The 22,182-nt window shown below is 35.5% G+C and overlaps 2 protein-coding genes across 23 annotated transcripts in view; both read left to right on the plus strand.

The window, feature by feature from the left end:
- clybl (citrate lyase beta like) overlaps nucleotides 1–22,182 on the plus strand; it is a 760,714-nt gene that overhangs the window by 397,575 nt on the left and 340,957 nt on the right. The window lies entirely within an intron of this gene.
- Nucleotides 1–22,182, plus strand: part of si:ch211-168k14.2 — a 241,539-nt gene that overhangs the window by 217,969 nt on the left and 1,388 nt on the right. For 4 of the 22 annotated variants that reach the window (XR_015499483.1, XR_015499481.1, XR_015499482.1 and 1 more), the window contains exons 20-26: nucleotides 1,565–1,678; nucleotides 1,836–1,946; nucleotides 4,578–4,663; nucleotides 4,764–4,877; nucleotides 5,278–5,327; nucleotides 12,008–12,122; nucleotides 21,368–21,685. Coding sequence is in view for 6 of the 22 variants with exons in the window: in XM_087267919.1 (XP_087124045.1) it covers nucleotides 1,565–1,678; nucleotides 1,836–1,946; nucleotides 4,578–4,663; nucleotides 4,764–4,877; nucleotides 5,278–5,327; nucleotides 7,586–7,720; nucleotides 9,240–9,393; nucleotides 12,008–12,122; nucleotides 21,368–21,592 (1,104 nt within the window). In the remaining 16 variants the exon portion in view is untranslated. Of the gene's footprint in view, nucleotides 1–1,564; nucleotides 1,679–1,835; nucleotides 1,947–4,577; nucleotides 4,664–4,763; nucleotides 4,878–5,277; nucleotides 5,328–7,585; nucleotides 7,721–9,188; nucleotides 9,394–12,007; nucleotides 12,123–21,367; nucleotides 22,053–22,182 lie in introns of those variants that run through there. The other 18 variants (XR_015499473.1, XR_015499474.1, XR_015499485.1 and 15 more) reach the window with 7 other exon arrangements.

Below are 22,182 nucleotides of genomic sequence, written 5' to 3' on the forward strand. Positions count from 1 at the left end.
GGGGGGGGGTCTCTCCACACCACCACTAGTGTGCAGCATCCACTTGGATGTTGCGATGGCTGCCACAGGACAACGGGACCAGTGCACTCACCACACACCAGCTATTGGTGGAGTGGAGAGACAGTGATAGAGCCAATTCGGTGGATGGGGATGATTGGGAGGCCTTGATCGTAAGGGCTGATAGAGGGAATTTGGCCAGGACACCGGGGTTACAACCCTACTCTTACACGAGAAGTGCCATGGAATTTTACATGACCACATAGAGTCAGGACCTCGGTTTAACGTCTCATCTGAAAGACGGCGCCCACTGACAGTGTAGTGTCCCCTTCACTTTTACTGGGGCATTAGGACTCATGCAGACCACAGGTTGAGCATCCCCTGCTGGCCTCACTAACACCACTACCAACAGCAACCTAGTTTTCCCAAGTGGTCTCCCATCCAGGTACTGACCAGGCTCAACCCAATTAGCTTCAGTGAGTAACCAGTCTTGGGCTGTGTCTCATATGGCTGTGGTGATAATGTCTTGAAACCTCAGGCTGTTGATGCAGCCATTCACTCTGCAGATCTCTCGCATGCTCTCATACTAAATGTAACCCCAAACCATGATTTTTCCTTCATCAAACTTGATTTACTTTTACTACTGTAAATGAGATGTTGTAAATATTTATGTCAGATGTCCAGAGTGCATGTTACCCTTTTTATCAGTGTGATAAACAAATAAATTATCCAAAAGGTAAACAAAAATGAAATTAGTATTTGTAGACTTACGTTTTAAACACAATATCCATGTTACTGCTCTGTTCTGCTATCAGACATAATGTAGATACAAATCTCAGTGCACAATTATGGTCTGTTTAATTATATATTTGAGCCAATAATTCAATGATCAATTCATAATGACAGTTATTTGCTACACTGAATTGCTACATATTAATTTAGCCATTTGAATTAATCATTTGAATGAAATAATAAGACTAAATTATAAATTAAATTAAATAAGATTAATTTGTAAATTCAATTTTAGTTAGTAAGGCAAACAATGATTTAACAAAGTCAGTTTTTTTTTGTTTTTTTTTTATCTAGCCACTAACCTAATGTCAGTGTGACACCACTAGCCTAGATGAATCTAATATCATGGAAAGCAAAAAGATTTTTCTCCCATATGCAGATCACTGGTATAGGGTGGTGACATTTCTTTGTTTGCCAAAAACAAAGCTTGTCTGGTGTTCAACCGACCTTTGAACCATGTGCCGAACCCGATTGAAAACAGTCTGAGTGTAGTCTAGTTAGCACAATAGCCATTAAAATCCTAGTTTCTGAAAACCTTCACACACACCGCCATCAATTTACTGTAATCAGCTGCACTGTCTAAGACTAAACAGAGGAACAGAGACTTTTGTTCAGCCTCAAACGAGCACTGCGTCTCTGGGGAACCGAAGGTTGATGGTCAGCCCAACAGGCTATCTGGATGTGGCACAGTAATTAGCGCTCTTTAGGGGTGTGATTTTGGAGTCAGCGTCGGGCGTTCTGTCTGATCCCAATCAACTCTCCTTTTATTTGCTAGCTGGTGAAGAAGCGGTCGGGGGCGACGTGTTACCCCTGCCTCATGCCCAAGTCTCTCTGTGCACCCATGATGCCAGCTGAGTACACCGACAGATCCACACAGGCTAACGTTCAGGTGAGATATCAACACCAAACCACATGGGTGCCTGCTTTCAACTGAACTTTTTGTGTGTTATACGATTTGGATTTAGAAATGTGTGTTTGTGTGATGAAAGCATATATTGTGATTGCATTTATTCCTCTTTTTTTCTTCCCTTACATACTAAAACAAGGTTTTACGGTCTGTGTGCCAGTGGTCTACTGGGTCAAAGGTTCATGAGGAGTCCATTCATTTAGCCTATGTATCGGCCATCCAGAACAGTAAACACTTTATCTACATAGAGGTAATGCCAGTATTAATTCACACAGGTATATATTTGCCAATAGCCAATTGTATAATTGTATGGCTCAAAACCATTGATTTTTACTTCATGTTAAAAACTGCCCACAAAGAATTGCATTTCTTTACTCCTAATGTTGCTAGTTTAACACACTCAATGTATTTTTTTAACACATCCCATCATTTTTAAAATATCAAACTCTACCAAATGGTTGATAAGTTGGTTTATGGTAAAAGTATCTTAATTAATACATATAGTATGAAAAATCTGAAATTATGAAGTGTAAGACTACTTTATGTAAAACATACTCAAAATGAAACATTTTTAAATGCTCAATCATCTTTATTTTTTGAAGTATCCCGACAAAAAAATTCAGATTCTCATTCAACATGTTTTCTTTTACATTTTTTTTTACAATAAACCCAAAAATCAAGTTTAGTAGCGCTACAGATAATGTTTGATTGATTTTTTTTGTAAACCAACAGCGCTGTGTGTGTAAGCCATTATTTAACGCAGTCATTCTTTAAATGGCTTTAACAATCATTATTTGAAACAGTCAAAACATGGTCAACCATTCTTAGAGCCGACAGTTAAAGTGTTAATTAAAGATTCATTCATTTATTCATTTTCTTTTCGGCTTAGTCCCTTCATTAATTAGGGGTCGCCACAGCGGTATGAACCCCCAACTTATCCAGCACATGTTTTACACAGCGGATACCCTTCCAGCTGCAACCCAGCACCAGGAAACATAGACGCACACATATTCACACACATACACTAGGAACGATTTAGCTTACCCAATTCACCTGTACCGCATATTTTTTGGGCTTATGGAGGAAACCAGAGCACCTGAAGGAAATCCACGCAAACACATGGAGAACATGCAAACTCCACACAGAAATGCCAATTGGCCCAGCCGAGGCTCAAACCAGCGACCTTCTTGCTGTGAGGCAACAGCATTACCTACTGCGCCACTGCATCACCTTTAAGTGAAGATCATGTTCTGTATTTCATGGTCCTTCTGTGTATACATGGAGAATGCAAAAATCCTTCATGGAACTTGCAGGACTCCTGCAGGATTCCTCAAGGTAACATACAGGAATTCTACAGGTATTATCAAAGACACCTGCAGGTATCCTGCATGGGACATGCAGGAATCCTGCAGAAATCCTACAAGGAAGGACAAGTCACTTCTCTATCCCAGAGAATATGTTACTTTAATATGTTATGTTAATATAACATGATAATTATTTAACAAAATGTTGAGTAGTAACATTTACTATAAAAAAAAATCTTTCTTCCACACATTTCATTTTTATTCATTCATTTTCTTTTCAGCTTAGTCCCTTTATTAATCTGGGGTTGCCACAGCGGAATGAACCGCCAACTCATCCAGTACGTTTTTATGCAGCGGATGCCCTTTTAGCCGCAGCCCATCTCTAGGAAACATCCAAAAACACTTATTCACACTCATAAACTACAGACAATTTAGCCTACCCAACCACATATCTTTGGTCTGCGGGGGTAACCAGAGCACCCTGAGGAAACCCAAGCGAACTCAGGGAGAACATGCAAACTCCACACAGAAACGACAACTGACCCAGCTGAGGCTCGAACCAGCAACCTTCTTGCTGTGAGGCAAGTGCAGTAGCACTACCTACTGCGCCACTGTGCCGCCACACATTTCTTTTTAATAAATCAAAATCTTATCTAGCTGTCTCAGCTTACATCAGTCAAACTGACTGAACGTTGTATAACTTAAATTGTTTGTTGACACTTGATTAACTTGTGAAAGTTTAAGTAACAAAAGTACCTTTTTTTCCCTGACTTTTTATCATATCATGTTTTACAGTGTAGTATCTTACGGTAATAACCCATGTTCTGTTGACGACTGTTTCAGATTTCCTAGCTGCCATTCAAGTAGAACATTTTGATGATGAAATATGCTACCCATCAGATTGCGCCACCAGCATACATTTTGATGTGGAATGGTGTGATTTAAGGCTGTAATACCACCCTAAACCAACCCAATCCCTAACTCCAACCTCAGAACTATTCAAACACAGTGCTGGTAGCATAATCTGATGGGTAAATAAAATGTCAGGACACTGGCACTGTGAGGGCAGCCGTAATGCTGAATGGGCCCCCTGTGAAAATGAGTTTAAAACCCCCACAGACTGCATGTTGTAACACGTAAAGGTGAACCATACCTGAGAGAGATATTTACAGCTAAAAGTAATAATATAAAATAGATAAACAAATCAAAGAATGAATGAATGATTAAATGAAATAGCTAGGCCCTCTAAGCCAATATGTTTGTCTGCTATTTTAAAATAAACATTTTAAATATAAATTCAGACCATCAACAGAAATGTAACAGGTTTTGCTGGTAAATCATTTAGCAACATTTCCATTGAAAATAAAGGATCTTTAATTGGTGTCTTCTGGAAATTATGTTTGATAAAAAAAACAATCTAAATTCACACAGAACAACTAATATATATATATATATTAATAAGGTTTGAGCACCAATTCCTGGCTCTTACATTGTTTTACTTTAACTTAAATGCCTTAACTGCATCTCTTTTTCAGCTACCTTTCTCTTTCTCTCTGTGTCATCTTTTTACCTTTCAGAATCAGTTCTTCATCAGTTGTGCCGACAAAACCATCCACAACAGCATTGGCGATGCTCTAACTGAGAGGATCCTGCGGGCGTACAGGTGCATCACTACAATAGACACACTTGTAAACAAACATGAACACAAAAAAAAATCCCATTGCTGTGCACTGTCATCTAACTCCTCTTCTGACTGGCCACAGGGAGAAGAAGAGATTTCGGGTATATGTGGTGATGCCCCTGCTGCCCGGCTTTGAAGGTGACATCTCTTCAGGAGGAGGCCAAGCCATCAAAGCAATCATGCACTTTAATTACAGGTAATATCCCTCCAAAACATGCGTCTTCTGTAATCACCAAATTGGCACAATTAAGGGCAAAAATGCAGACTGAACGGGCACTCGCAGCAAATTACATGTCTGTGATGTGGAAACAACAGACCCCGCTTTTTGTGGGCTACAAAGAGATGATTAGAGCCCCGGCTTGAGCTGGACTATAGATAACAGGAGTGCACTGCAGAGTCACTGGGGTTCAGCAAGCAATGTGATTGGTCAGGAAAAGGAGAATTCAGATGTGATTTGTTCAAGACAGGATATATACTGTATACATAGCTTTTATTTTGGATGTGATTTGTTGCGATTATTTTTTTGACAGCACTAATATTTGTATATTATATATTATTATATTATATTATATATATATTTTTTTTCCCCATTGCAGGACAATGTGTCGAGGGGAGCACTCCATTATTGAGAGGCTCAAATGTGTGAGTAAGTAGACTAGCATGTGGAAGTTTAAACCTACAGGATCCACTTTTTTTCTACACAACTAAATGTTTAGCTTGAATAATGGAATAAACTTTCGTTAAACTGTAAATTGCAAAATTCCTCAAGTGCACTGAAATGTATGCTTCCTGAAAGGTCCCACTGTGCACCTTAAAACCAGGGAGCATTATTTTTTTTAACATTTCAGCATTTAAACAAGGGGTCTTAAAGTATTATAGTTAAGAGTAAAAAGTCTTAAATGCTATTTTGCAAGGTATTTTATATCATTTTTGATTATGCAATGTATGGCTGTATGCTAAAGTTTGCCTGAATTAAATCTGCGAATATCAGGATGCTGTATAGTTCATGAAATCAATGAAATCCTTCTAGATTTGACATCACGCTGCTTTGTTTAATGCAGTAACCAAATCAACACCATTATTTCTGCTGTTCTATAGGCGCCAACCTACTGAATTGAGATTTCATAGATTTGTATTCAGTTTATAAATAATGTTTTAGTTTTGGATCAGTTTCTTACATGAATATTTAGTAAATACACTGTAAGGTAAAATCTCGCCAGTATTTCTGGTTGAAACCTAAAGTAAGTAAAATTTCTTAAAATGTACGGAAAGAGTCTTAAAAAAGATCTTAAAAGGTATTGAATTTCACTTTCTGATTCCTGCATATACTCTGTTAATTATACAGTAAATTTCAATCTACATATCTTTATATATAAATTTTTTTTTTTTTGCTTTGTTCAGTACATTTCGTATAATATTACAATAAAAAATGCTGTCATTTAGAAAATAAGATTTTGCCATGTTTTCAGACATGTTTATATTGATTATTTAGACAACGAAGAAGAGTTAAGAAATCAGTATTTGGTCACAGCAAACAAAAATATTTGTTATTAGACCAATTTAATAAGAGGAACATAAATAACTAACTTAGCTAAAAAGGTTATCAGACAGTAGGTAATGTATATGAATTGGGGCACTGATGAGAGCAGTAAGGTACTTGGTTGATCGGTACGTGGATGATTACATGAGACACAACATCAAATCAGAATTTGGAATATTTTTTTATGAACAGCAGAACTGATACTTTTCATATTCATTCATTCATTCATTCATTCATTTTCTTGTCGGCTTAGTCCCTTTATAAATCTGGGGTCGCCACAGCGGAATGAACCGGCAACTTATGCAGCACGTTTTTTATGCAGTGGATGGCCTTCCAGCCACAATCGATCTCTGGGAAACATCCACACACACTCATTAACACACACACAAACACTATCGACAATTTAGTCTACTCAATTCACCACATGTCTTTGGACTGTGGGGGAAACCGAAGCACCCGGTGAAAACCCATGCGAACGCAGGGAGAACATGCAAACTCTACACAGAAATGAAATCATAATTATGCATTACGAAATCATAACCATCGACACATTACCTACCCCTAAAGCACTTTTGGTTTGGTTTTAGTCTTTAATTTATAGATAAATGATTTATTTGTTTGATAAACCAACAAGATTTTAACCATTAACCATTTTAACCAGTTAAATATAAGTAAACAACTGTTTCTTAAAATTGATTTCTTCCTTGTTGATGAAGTTGGTTCAAGTGATTTATGTTTTGTGATTCAGAACTAATATTGAGCATTGATGTTCCCTGATGTTTCAACACACTGGGAGAATTTTGCGATTGAGACAGAGGTTAAAATGTTTAATCAGTGCTCTCACTAGTGAACAAGGAAGCTGATTGAGAAGCATCCTAAATGATTCCCCTCATAGTTCATTGAACATTAAAAAGCAGATTATTAGCATTAGCAAATCAATTTCAGCAGACCATGACCCCCACAGTCCAAAGACATGCGGTTTGGGTAAGCTAATATGATCATAGTGTATGTGTGTGAATGTGTATGAATGTTTCCCAGTGATGGGTTGCAGCTGGAAGGGCATTCGCTGTGTAAAACATATGCTGTATAAGTTGGCGGTTCATTTCGCTGTGGCAAGCCCTGAATAATAAAGGGACTAAGCCGAAACAAAAATGAATGAATGAATGTATGAATATTATTTGAAGTAAATAGTTTTAGATTTTTTAAATGTAAATTCCCCTAAAATTAAAGTTCAACCTATAATTCTAAATGCAAAAGTCATGTGTGGAGAAATGGCGTACAGCTCTTGCATCTGCAAATATCAGTTCCAAGAAATGTGCATTCTTTATAACCTCACTAGCATGTGCATGTGTATGTCTGTGCAGTGTCAGATTGCTGGATCAAGTACATCTCATTCTGTGGTCTGCGGACTCATGCTGATCTGGATGGCCGTCTGGTCACTGAACTCATTTACGTGCACAGCAAGCTCATGATCGTGGACGACTGCACTGTCATTATTGGTCAGACTCTCTGCACACACACTGAAAATAAGATTGGGTCGTTCTGTAAAAGTGAGGCCATTTGTGACAGATAATATCAGGGATATTATATTTTTATGGTTTCAGTTGAACACATTACGGCTAAGAAGTAACGATGCAATTTTTTAAAGCCCCACCAAACCTAGAGTAGCAGGGCTATTACTGAACCATAGATATTTAAACTAGTGGTTGACAATTTGTTTTTTAGCTCAAAAGGCAATATTCTGTAAAATAGAATGAAATATAACATCTTTATATAGCTATTTAATTTTAGTTGTACATTTTTTGGGGGAAATAAAATTTCAGTCCACATTCAATTTCTATAAAAAAATATTTAAATACTTTTCTGTAAAAAACAGTTGTAACAAATTGGATGCAGATAAAAATTATATATATATATATATATATATATATATATATATATATATATATATATATATATATATATATATATATATATAAATGGATCGATGGAAGGACAGACGGACGGACGGACAGAAAGGCAGGCAGGCAGGCAGGCAGACAGACAGACAGACAGACAGACAGACAGACAGACATATAGACAGACATATAGACAGACAGATAGATAGATAGATAGATAGATAGATAGATAGATAGATAGATAGATAGATAGATAGATAGATAGATAGATAGATAGATAGAATGTTTCAATATTTAAATATTGTATCCTTTTCAAATTCAGTTGGTCAGAATTATTAACCCCCTGAATTATTAGCCCCCAACACTGATTTATTTAAAAAAAATCTTACCCGACATTAACAGAATAAAACAAACTAAAAGATTAACACTTTAAGTTTCATATTCTGTAGTCTGTTAAATTAAATAATTATATGAAAAATTATACTTATACAATAGGCTATTTTTGGCTAATCTTTTTACTTTAATATTCTTAGTTTGAAAGTTACATATGTATAAATGAAGTCAGATTTAAGTCAGAATTTGCCGGTGATATGAATACTTTTTTTCGTGTTCATATATGGCCACATATTAATATATAAGTACATCTAATAACACATTTGAACATATATGTACATGTTTTGTTTTGTGTTGTTTTTATTTTTAACAATTGTAGTTCGGTTTTCCGAATTGACAGAGCTGTGATCTGTCTTAAAACTGTAATCGCGTGTTTCTCCACTGGGGGTCGCTGCACGCACACAAAACGCTTCCGCCGTAAACCTGCGCAGAATAACAAACATCAACAGATGTTTATGAAAAGCCCAGTCACGCCTGTCTCCTCAATCAGCACAAATGCATTATTAAAATCCCATTAACTGCGCTCAAATCCTGTTTGTCTTTATCAATCCCAATTATCCTCTTATGCTTATGAATGGGCTTTGAAGAAAAGAAAGAAGAAATGTCAGTATTTTCCTCCGTCGTGTCCTTGAGGCTCTCGGTAGAGGTCAAACACAAACCCTGATCCTCCCCGCAGGCCTTCAGCAGAGAGATGTGTGTGTGATGATGCTGTCTGTGATGTGCTCAGGCTCCGCCAACATCAATGACAGGAGCATGCTGGGAAAGAGAGACAGTGAGATGGCTGTGGTTGTGGAGGACACTGAGCTGCAGTCGTCTGTCATGGATGGAGAGAGTTTTCAGGCTGGCAGATTTGCTCGGTCTCTGCGCAAAGAGTGCTTCAGGTCTGCCTTAAACAACTTCACAAACACTCATCATGATTCAATACTGTAGAAGCTTCCTGAATAAATGGTGGAAAAAGAAAGTGCTGGAAAGTTTCTCTGAAATTAGCTGCGGTGGAATTTGGATTTTATTTTGCCTACACTATAAAAATAAAATAAAAAACACTCACACAGTCTAAATGTGTTGGGACAATATGAAGTTATTTAGTTCAGTGTAACTTATTAATTTTTACCAATTTAGGTGAACTGAACATAAAAAATTAAGTTGTCGCAAAATAACATCAAGACTTGTGTTGTTACAGCTCATAAATATTTTGAACAAACAAGTCTTTTTTTTTTTGAGTATATAAATGTATGATTTTTTTTTATTTTATGATTGTATGATTATATATTTGGGTTGACATGGTGGCTCTGTAGTTAGCACTGCAAGAAGTCCAACTGGTTTGAGTACTGGCTGAGTCAGTTGGCATTTCTGTGTGGAGTTTGCATGTTCACCTAGTGTTTGCGTGGGTTTCCTCCGGGTGCTCCGGTTTCCCACACAGTCCAAAGAAAGGCACAATAGCTGAATTGAATAAGCTAAATTGGTCGTAGTGTAGGCTATGTGTGTAAATGAGTGTGTATGGATGTTTCCCAAAACTGGGTTGCAGATGGAAGAGCATTTGCTGTGTAAAACATATGCTGGATAAGTTGGCGGTTCATACCACCGTGCCAACACCTAATAAATAAACTGACTAAGCCGAAGGAAAATTCATCATTCATTCATTTTCTTGTCGGCTTAGTCCCTTTCTTAATCCGGGGTCACCACAGCGGAATGAACCGCCAACTTATCCAGCAAGTTGTTACGCAGCGGATGCCCTTCCGCCCGCAACCCATCTCTGGGAAACATCCACACACACATTCACACATACACTACGGACAATTTAGCCTACCCAATTCACCTGTACTGCATGTCTTTGGACTGTGGGGGAAACCGGAGCACTCGGAGGAAACCCACGCGAACGCAGGGAGAACATGCAAACTCCACACAGAAACGCCAACTGAGCCGAGGCTCGAACCAGCAACCTTCTTGCTGTGAGGCGACAGCACCACTGCTTCGTTTGCCGAAGAAAAATGATTGATATATTTTTTCTAAATGTGAAATGTGATTAAATTGTAATTTAGAAGTTAAATAAGAGATGATTCATGTGCTGTGATTGTAAATCAGGGTCATTCCACCTATTATTGATTTCTTAACTCTTCTGAAGGTAAAACAGATATTGTTTGGTGTAAAACTGATACAAAAAAGACAATAAAATTACAATAAAAAGCTGTAATTGACAACCTTTTTCGTATTAAATATGGATCAAATGTCAATATCAGTCAAAAGTTTGGGGTCAGGTTTTTAAAGAGAATTAATGTTTAACAAGGTGGCATTTATTAAATGTAAAAAAAGTAAACTGTTAAATATTTATAAAAAATTTAAATAACTGCTTTCTTATTGTATGTAATTTTCAAATGAAATAATTACTCCAGTCATTATTGCTTTAATACTATTACCATTAATAATAATATTAGTAATAATAATATTACAAATAATAATGATAATAAATTTATAATAGAGTGATTTCTGAAGGATCGTGAGACAGAAGACTGGAGTATTGAAGCTGAAAATGAATCTTTAAAATCACTGGAATAAATGGTTAAATTAAACGATGAACTATTTTTGAACAGTTATTTTATAGGGTAATGACATTTCACAATTTTACAATTTGTACTATAGTTTTACTGAAATAAATGCAGCCTCGGTGAGCAGAATAAGTGGATTTGCAAATGTTTTAAAACATTTGCAAATCCTACTGACCCCAAACTTGTGACCGGAAGTGTATATTATCATTTTACTCAAACACAGAAACGAGAGAGGGAAAAAGAAAAGCAAATCAAGCATGTTTTCAATGCTTTTTATTTATTTTCAGAAATAATTTTACTCACTAAAACTGTACAAAGGTCAAATTAAGAACTACTGTAAGTACTCAAATGTAAAAAAAAAAAAAGAAAAAATAATGCTTAATTTTGATTGATTTAATATTTGCCAAAAATATGATACATTTGTTTTTTAATGAAAATATTTGGTAACACTTTAAAATAATTGTCCATTAGTTAATGTCTGTTATTGTATTTACTAACATGAAAAATTAGGCATTCGTTCATTTTCATTTCAGCTTAGTCCATTTATTAATTATTGGTCGCCACAGTGGAATGAACAGTCAACTTATCCAGTATATGTTTTACACAGTGGATGCTCTTCCAGCTGCAACCAAACACTGGGAAACACCCATACACTCTTGCATTCACACATACACTATGGCCAATTTAGCTTATTCAATTCACCTATACTGCATGTCTTTGGACTCTGGTGAAAAGCAGAGGAAATCCACACAAACACAGGGAGAACATTCAAACTTCAAAGAGAAATGCCAACTGGCCCAGCCATGGCTCAAACCAGCAAACTTCTTGCTGTGAGGCGAACGTGCCACCCATTGCTCCACCATGGAGCCTTTAGTAAAAAATATTTTAGTTTATTGTAAAAGTGACATCTTTTTTTCTGTATTATTAGTAATTTCTCACTCTCTTATTTCAGACTTGTTCTTGGCTTGCCGGAAGACAATACAGACATCAGCGATCCCGTCAGTGACCGATTCTACAAGGAAATCTGGATGGTGACCGCAGCCAGAAACGCCAGTGTGTATGACAAGGTAAATAAATCAGTCCAGTGAAAGAGCACAGCACTGACCTTCCTCTCCGCACGCTACAAATAGCCCCTGATTTATTCTTAGAAAAGAGCTTCCTTTTATCACTGATCTCAGAAATGTGATTAACCGGCTCAGTCAATACAGACGGATGTTTACCTGTGCTCTGATTCTGCCTCGTCATTCCAGTGCTTTAGTCTAATATTAAAGTAATTTGCTGCACTTTTGGCTTTTTAAAAAAATTGTTTAAAGGAATAGTTCACAATTTTTTTGTATTTATTTACGCAAAAATCTGACAAAACTGCATGACAATATATGCGAATATCATACACGTTCATATATGGCAGGGGTGGTCAACCCTGTTCCTGGAGATCTACCAACCTGCAGACTTCAGCTTTAAACACACCTGTCTTTAGTTACCAAGCGCTACTTCAGATTCTACTTATTTGGTTTAGTGGTGTTTGATCAGGGTTTGAGCTAAACTCTGCAGGAAGGTAGATCTCCAGGAGCAGGGTTGACCACCTCTGATCTATGGATTTGACATATAAAATATCATATTTGCAACATATATTTAGAAATATATCAAAAATAGCTGCTTAAATATTTGTTTTCAAACACTGGAATTGATAGTATGCACATATATAGTATGTTACAATGTATAAGCTATAAGTTTATAACTTTTTTTATATTATTTAATAATGATATATATATATATATATATATATATATATATATATATATATATATATATATATATATATATATATATATATATTGTGGGTGGAGCCGAACCCGAATACGGTATTCGGAAAGGCACGAATAGCGTGTTTTTACGAATACTTGATTCGAACAAATACTTGAAAAATTATTTGTATTCGGGAGCAAGAAAAACACTATCAAAAAGCAGCGTTTCCTCATGAGACCACAGTGCATGCCCGCGTGAGTGAGTGAGAGAGAGAGAGAGAGAGAGAGAGAGAGAGAGAGAGAGAGAGAGAGAGAGAGAGAGAGAGAGAGAGATTTTTTTTGATTTTACAAATCCTTTTATTAACAAGCAATTATTTAACAATTGATTTACAGCTCAAAACAATTCATTTATAAAAAACAGCTCTTCATAAATGACAGAACACAAGCCATCATCACAACACCATTCAATTTTAAACACATTAATTGCTTTCATCATTTTATAGTAATTAAAATCAACAATAATTCTTGATTTTACTAGGTTTTTAAAAACTACTACAATGTTTTTACCATTCCTCTTTTCTATTTCATTTTTTCTTGTAATATAAATAGCTGATTTTGCTTGACCAAAAATAAAATTCAATAATTGACATTTATATTTGTTTTGTCTTTTATATTTAAAACCTAATATAAAACATTGTTTCGTAAATAAAAAACCAAGTAAAGAAACTAAAACATTTAAAAGATCAAACAGAGGAGCAAGTCTTTTACAATACATAAAACAGTGAAAAATTGTTTCCCTTTCTAAACAAAACGGACATTGATCACTCACACTAGAATTTATTTTAGTCACAAATGCATTAACAGCTATAGCACCGTGTAAAATTCTCCACTGCAAATCCCCCGATCTTTTATTCAATGGTGGTTTATACAATATTCTCCATTCTGGTTTTTCTTCTTCTACTAAACACAGTTTATCTCTCCACACAGTGTCAGTTCTCTCTTTTAAAGTACACTTATTATTTAGTTTCACAATATTTTTATAAAGCACTTTCCCTTTAACTGTACTAAAATCAACATTCCCATTTTCCTTAAAACATAACAATGGACTATTAATCCCAGAATTTTCAATCTTAGGTGTAAGTCTAATGTCTGGGAAACAATCTTTATCATTAGGGAAAATAATACCTTGACTGTAACCTTCAATTAAAATTTTTTCTTTTTCATTTAAAAAACTTTCCAAAACATTCAAAAATTTTGTAACAAACCTCACCGATCTAATTCCCATATATAAAGCAACATTTTCTGCATCTCTTAGTCCAAAACCCGCCTTGTCAACAATGTCTCTTAGTTTGGTCATTTTGTTGGAAATAAGCAATTCTTTTAGTCCTGGGGTATCATCTTTTGTTACATCAAGGCGACTGCCAAGAAGTACTGGTTCTTCAAGCAGCCAGAAAAGAGATGTTGTTGAATCTGCCTGCGAATGTTTAAAAAGTCCCCATACTTTAAAAATACTTTTGTAAAAAGAAGGTATTCCAGTCAGATCTAGATGCACATTATCTGTCAAAAAAAGTGACGCATGAAGATTCAAGCCATTTATTCCACGTAGGATGCATTGAGCTAAAGGCCTCCACACGAGATTTTCAGGCCCATACAACAACTTCTGAACGAATTGTAGTCTATATGTGGCTCCCCTGCTCACAAGATTCACCAACCCTTGGCCACCTTCATCTCTTGGCAGAAACAGAACACTTTGAGGTGTCCAGTGCAAATTGTCCCAAAAGAAGTTGACCAGTTCTCCTTGAATTTTTGGTAAGAGTCCAGCAGGTGGATCAACACAAGCAAGTTTATGCCACATAGAGGAACTCACCAAATTGTTAATAATGAGTGTTCGTCCTCTGTAAGAAAGTTGTGGAAGCAACCATTTCCACTTCTGTAAACGACTTTGAATTTTTTCAAGCAATCCGTTCCAGTTTTGTTGAACAAAGTCACTTTCACCTAGGTAAACTCCAAGGTATTTTAAAAAACCCCTCTTCCATTTTAATCCTCCAGGTAATAAGGGAGGTTCTCTTTTCCAGTCACCTATGAGAAGTGCTTCACTTTTTTCCCAATTAACTTTAGCAGAAGAAATCTTTTTAAAATTGCTAATAATACATTCCAGTCTTCTTACATCATCAGTGTTAGTTATAAAAACAATAACATCATCTGCATATGCTGAAAGTTGCACTTGAGCATTACAGTGGGGTATAGAAAAACCTTTTAATTCCGCTCTTATTCTGTGTAGAAGAGGTTCAATGGCAATGGAATATAACATTCCTGACATAGCACAACCCTGTCTAACACCTCTCTGTACATCAAAAGGAGCGCTTAAACCACCATTGATTTTGAGTACACTTTGAATGTTACTATACATTACCTCAATCATTTTTATAAAATGAGTACTAAAACCAAAAACCTTTAAAACTTTTTTCAAATACTCATGTTCAACACGATCAAAAGCTTTCTCTTGATCTAATGAGATCAATCCACAATTAATACCAAATAATTTAGCAACTTCTAACGCATCCCTAATTAAAAAAATATTATCAAAAATTGATCTATTTGGTATAGAGTAATTTTGATTAGGCTGTATAATTTGGTCCAGTACTTTACTTAGTCTTACAGCTAAAGCCTTTGATAAAATTTTATAATCTGAACACAAAAGTGACACAGGTCTCCAGTTACCTATTTTTTGAAGATCTCCTTTTTTGGGTAAAAGAGTAATAACTGCTCTTCTACAACTCAAAGGCAATGATCCTTTATTTAAACTGTCATTTAAAACTAAAAACAAATCTTCACCAATCACTGGCCATAAAACTTTATAAAAATCAACAGGAATTCCATCAATGCCAGGCGATTTGCCATTTTCCATGCTCATCATTACTGTATATAATTCATCTTGTGATATAGGCAGCTCAAGCATTGCATTGGATTCATCATCAACTTTAGAGAGATTTTCAAAAAAAACTGAGTTTTCAACATCCCTCTGTAATACTTCACATTTATATAAAGATGAATAAAAATTAACTGCATATTTGCGAATCTTACTAGAATCTGTAATATCTTCTCCTGTTTCAGACTTTAGTGAATGTATTAATCGGCTTTTTCCATTCTTTTTTTCCAAATTGAAGAAAAATTTTGAAGGTGCATCCATTTCTGAAATATTTTGAAACCGAGAACGTATTAAAGCACCCTTTGCTTTTACATTCAATAAATCTGCAAGTAAATCTTTTTTAGTTTTACTTTCTTCAAAATCAGTGCTATTATTTGTAGAAGCTGCTGTATTTAAAAGTTCTGTTATACTTTTTTCTAACTCTTTCATTGCTCGCATTGTTTCTTTAGTAACATTAAAAGTGTACTCTTTACATAACTGTTTAATTTGTATTTTCCCGCAATCCCACCATTGTTGCAGTGAAGAATACATTTGTTTTTGCTTTTTAAAATTTTCCCAAAAAACAGAAAAAAATTCTTTAAAATTTTCATCATTTAAAAGTGATGTATTAAAGTGCCAGTATGCACTTTTTACTTTCACCGAATTGACAAAAATCTTACAAATAACCGAACAGTGGTCAGAAAACCCAACAGGAATTATACGACAATCTTTGACATAATTTATTTGAAACTTAAACATATAGAACCTGTCAAGTCTTGCCATAGAAATTTGGTTATCTTTGCTATGTACCCAAGTATATTGTCTATCATTTAAATGTACATTTCTCCACACATCACATAAATCACAAACTTGTACTAAATTCTTCATTTCTTTCTGCGAAGCATTATGTGGTTCTAAATGATTTCTATCCATTTTATCATTTTCTGTGCAATTAAAATCTCCACCTAAAAACAATAAATCTTCTGAATCTACATTATTGATAACATCACAAAACTTCTTTAAAAAAATTATTCTTTCAGCTCCTTTATTAGGAGCATAAATATTTAAAAACACCATTGTTGCATGTTCAAACTTGACTTTGACTTTCAAAAAACGGCCTTTAACTATTTCTTCTGTTTCAACAGACAGTGGAGACACTGTCTTAGCAAACAAAACAGCTACTCCTCCACTGTTGTAAGCCAAATGGCTCATAAAAATCTGACCATCCCAATCTTTCTTCCAGTTTATTTCATTAAGATTGTCACTATGTGATTCTTGAATAAACGTGACATCTAGGCGTTTCATTTTTATGAATTCAAATAAACACATTCTTTTCTGACTGTCTCTAGCACCATTTAAATTCAGAGTTCCAATGTTAAACACCCTCATAGTAAATGATGTTTTAAAAATAAAAGAAACAATCAGAAATACTGCAACCTTAACCAAGAACAAATTACACCAAATCTGGTTTTTCATCATTAAGGAGGTTTTTTTTCTTTACTTTACCCACTAATTTCCTTAGACGATAAACCTCTGTGTCTATGAATGCACCTTCTCTAGTCAGAATCTTTACATCTTTCACGAAAGCAGAAACATCTTCAAAATAATCCTCAGCCTCCACGTTTGGTAAAAATTTTGTTTCCCTCAGAAATTTCTTGATTCCCTCAGCCGTATATCTTTGTGTTTGACTTTCACTTTCATTTTGCGATGAAAAGGAATAAACTGAAGAACTGGAATCAGAAGAATCAGCATCGTTATCTGATATTATATAATCAGCCTTACTCTTGTCTTTTTTTGCTTGTTTGATCATTTTGTTTTCACTGACTTTTTTTCTTTTAATAGGAACTTTAAAGATTTGCTCTGGTTCAATTTCCATTTCCACTATCCCTTCACCTGTACTTTCCTTAGCTGTTCCAGCTGTGGAAAAAGTTGCCTTTTGGCTACTTGTGTCATCCTTAGAATTAATTGAGGTTTGAACAGCAGACGAGCCTGCTACTACCTCTGCCATAGTAGGAGCCACCGCACCTCCCCCGCCTCTCTCCTCAGAGACCGCAGCATCAGCCGCAGGTGCAGCGGCATCTACCGCGACAGACGCAGCCGCAGAAGACTCGCCTTGTACGTCTCCCTGACCTGTCTCACCTCCACTTGTACACGATCGAATTAAATGCCCAATTTTTCCGCACCCGAAGCACTTCATTATGCTCTCGGATGTTGCGTAAATGGTGTAATTGAACCCATCTACTTTGACATTAAACGATAGGTTTAATTCGTCATTGTTGTCTTTCAGAATCATATAAACTTGTCTTCTAAAAGACATCACATGTTTAAGCATGGGTGATTTACACCCAAGAGCTATTTTCCTGATCGGTGAAACTAATTTGCCAAAAGAAGATAATTCTTTTGCAATGCATGCATCGAAACAAACGGAGGTATGTTTGACACAATAATTTTCCTGGATGGACTACTAAGAGGAAGTACAGGTATGAGTTCATCATTTATCACCACTCCTTTTTGCACAATCTCATTAGTTTTTTCTATCGTGTTCAAAAACAAAACAACCGCATTGTTCATCCTAGAAGCTGAAACCACCGATGAACATCCCACTACTTCGCCAACCGCTAGAATACAATCCTCCACACTGGCCTTACACATGATTTTAATTCCATGACGCCGAGTCAAACTTTCACAAACTGCGTCTCCTGACGACGCCATACCTCCCGGCAACAAAACACGCCGGGAGTAAACTCACTACACTCACAAACACTAACCAACAGCACACGTATACAAACAACAAACAAAGAAAGAAAAGTTAGAAAGAGAACCATTCAAACTCACCGCACTTTCCCAACACTCGCTCACAACACACTCGCTCAGGCACATGCGCACACGCACAGAGAGAGAGAGAGAGGGAGAGAGAGAGAGAGAGAGGCAAAACGCGCCAAAGCCCGAAACTGAAAGCGAGACGTGACTTTTAAGGGGTTGTTTCATATGGATTTATTAATCATTCTTACTGTTCAGTGATCGCAAACTGCCGTAGTTTATTAAAGACGCAAACCTCTCACTGCACGTCAGCTGCGCGCCTTCAGCAGATTCCTGCAGCACGAGAGCTTAATGATTGTTTATGAGCGCCAAAAATGGCGGATCTGTCCGGTAAAATATCTGACTGCGTGTCACCGCATCCCTAAGGACTGTTTGTCGAAATATTTGACTGCATGTCACTGCATAACAAACGACTGAAAGGATATAACTAGAGAACTCTCCACTGTGCTACTGGATGAGAGCGTATGGCAAGCCGTTTTAGCATTTAAACCTTGTTCAGACTATCCATAAATATATTTAGAGATATCTCTAATTATATTTTGACTTGTCATAATTATAATTCGACTAGTCAGATTGGAAATATCTGCAAATATATTATGATAGACTAGTCATATTCCTCTATTGACTTCCATTGAAAAATATTTGCAGATATCTCTAAATAAGTTGACTAGTCACAATTGTAATTAGATATATCTCCAAATGAATTTTGACTGGTCAAAAATCCAATTCAAGATATCTACAACTGTAATTAGACTTTTAGTAAATTAATTAGAGATATCTTCAAATATATTTGTAAATATCTCTAAATATGATGAATTAAAGATATCTCTAAATATATTATGACTAGTAAAAACTCAGAGATATCAATTACAATTGTTACTAGTCAAAATTCATCTGATTTCGTACTAGTACAATTGTAATTGCAGATATGTCTAATTGTCATTCTGAGTAGTGGAATTATAATTATGACTAGTCAAAATATAATTAGAGATATCTCTAATATATTTATGGAGTCAGAACAAAGATTTAAATGCTAAAAAGGCTTGCCATAGAGAGCGTTTCTCACTGAACAGAGCACCGCGCAACCTTCTATGTAATGTATTATCACATGCACTAAAAGCATCCTAAAAGCATCAACACAGCCACATTCTGCCCCAGCAAGTCAGTTTCAAACATAAAAAAAAACAAACAAACAAACTTTGTGTCTGTTTTGTGGCAGGCAGATGACAATAGCAGGGCTGTATCTTTTAGTATTATATAGAATACTTTTGTTCTGCCAGATCTCCCGGGCAGGGTTTTATTTAGATTTATTTAGTTAATATTAGTTTTTGGAATTCTGTCCATTGGAAAGAAGTTCTTTCAGAAGAAGAACAGTTTTTTGAAGTATTATTTGTTTTTATTCTGTCTATTCAGTGTCCTTCAACAAGAACGGTGGTGGTGGGGTTCATAATATTCACAATGGTATTTTATTAGTTGTTGGTTTAACCACGGATGAGATAATGGCTTCTATGTTATTTTCTTTTCAATGACATTTCTAGTCACATGTTCAAAAACAACAGCCAATATTGCATATCTATAATTTATATAATGGGTATAATTAAACAATACTTTCACTATAACGTAAATTAGAAGTGTAATAGAAAAAATATATATTTTTGCGCCATTTTGAATTTTACTCGAATACAAATACAAATACAAATACTTTTCCCCCTCAACAAATACAAATACAAATACAAATACCGGCTGCTCCGCACATCCCTAATATATACATATATATATATATATATATATATATATATATATATATATATATATATATATATATATATATATATATATATATATATATATATATTTATTTTTATAATGATGCCTCTTGTATATTGTTGAATTATTAGACCCCCATTTGATTTTTTTTTTAATATATCCCAATTTATAAATGTATAAATATGTTTAACAGAGCAAGGAAATTTTCACTGTATGTCTTATCATATTTTTTCTTCTGGAGAAAGTCTTATTTGTTTTATTTTGGCTAGAATAAAAGCAGTTTTAAATTTTTTTAAACACCATTTTAAGGACAAAACTATAAGCCCCTTTAAGCTATTTTTTATAGTCTAAAAAACAAACTATCATTATACAATAACTTGCCTAATTACCCTAACCTGCCTAATTAATTAACCTAGTTAAGCCTTTAAATGTCACTTTAAGCTGTATAGAAGTGTCTTGAAAAATATTTAGTGAAATATTATTTACTGTCATCGTGGCAAAGATAAAATAAATCAATTAGAATTGAATTATTAAAACTATTGTGTTTAGAAATGTGTTGAAAAAAATCTCTCTGTTAAGCAGAAATTTAAACAGAAAAAAATAAACAAGGGCGCTAATAATTATGGGGGTATATATATATATATATATATATATATATATATATATATATATATATATATATATATATATATATATATATATATCCACCGGCTTGCTTGGATCGGGACTTGTGGAGCTGTGCTTAGGTGGATTTGAACTTTCAGCAGTGAAACTTATAGCACACTTGTTGAACTTCAACTCTGAAATCTGGACTTTACTAGAACTATGTTAAAGTGCTTTGGCACAATCTACATCGTGAAAACCGCTTTATAAATAAACATGAAGTGAATATAATGACAGTAAGCAAAGTAAGAACGTAAATACTTTGGAAGACAAATGTTTGCTCACCATCTCTCTTTAAAAAAAAAAAATCTTCATTTGAGTTTAACAAAGGTTTGGAACAAATAGATCTTGAGTTTTTTGTTTGTAATTGGTGTTGAGAGTAGTCCTCATCTCATCTGTCTCTCTGCAGGTCTTCAGATGTCTGCCGACTGACGCAGTGCTGAACTATAAGATCCTGAGGGAGTACACGTGTCGTCCTTGCATGGCGACTGAAGACCCGGCACAGGCCTGCTCTGAACTCAAGAAGATAAGAGGTTTTCTGGTCCAGTTTCCCTTGCATTTCCTTTCTGAGGAGAACCTTTTCCCTTCCTTCAACTCTAAAGAGGGTATGATGCCCATCGAGCTGTGGACGTAGAATCTCTCAACCCTTTAATGGCTGTTCTCTCTTTTTAAGCATGTCATCTAATGACGCTTTATGTGCTGTCAGCAGCATTCATACTTCTGTAGAGCCCAGGCCCGGATTGGCTAATCGGGAGGACCGGGAGAATTCCCGGTGGGCCGGTCTGTTTTTTGGCCGCGAGGGCCGGTGTCCCTAGCTCCAGAATCTGTTGCTCTCAGCAATCACACTTTTTAAATTTATTTATTTACTTGACCACAGCCTTTTTATTCATTATTATACCGCAACTCTTCTCTTTTGATCTATTTTAATGATGATAAAACTCAGTTGTGTCATCATTCATAAAACAGTTGTTGTGGTCGAGCGGATAGCACGTTAGGTTAAGACGCCGCGGACCCGGGTTCGATCCTCGTTAGAGTAATTTAGTGTTTTCATTTTTATTGATAAGACATATAATACTGTTAGGATTGTTGAACATTTGAAGTTCTAAAGCAGCTGTTTTCTCAAAAAAAAAAAAAAAGACGTGATAGTGTCATTAGAAACTGATTTGGAAATATTAATTTACTTACTTATTTTAATATAGTCAGTCGTGAACTGAGGTGGGCCGG

This window comes from Danio rerio, chromosome 9 (assembly GCF_052040795.2).
Source record: "Danio rerio strain M-AB ecotype USA chromosome 9, GRCz13ab, whole genome shotgun sequence".
Lineage (NCBI taxonomy): Eukaryota > Metazoa > Chordata > Actinopteri > Cypriniformes > Danionidae > Danio > Danio rerio.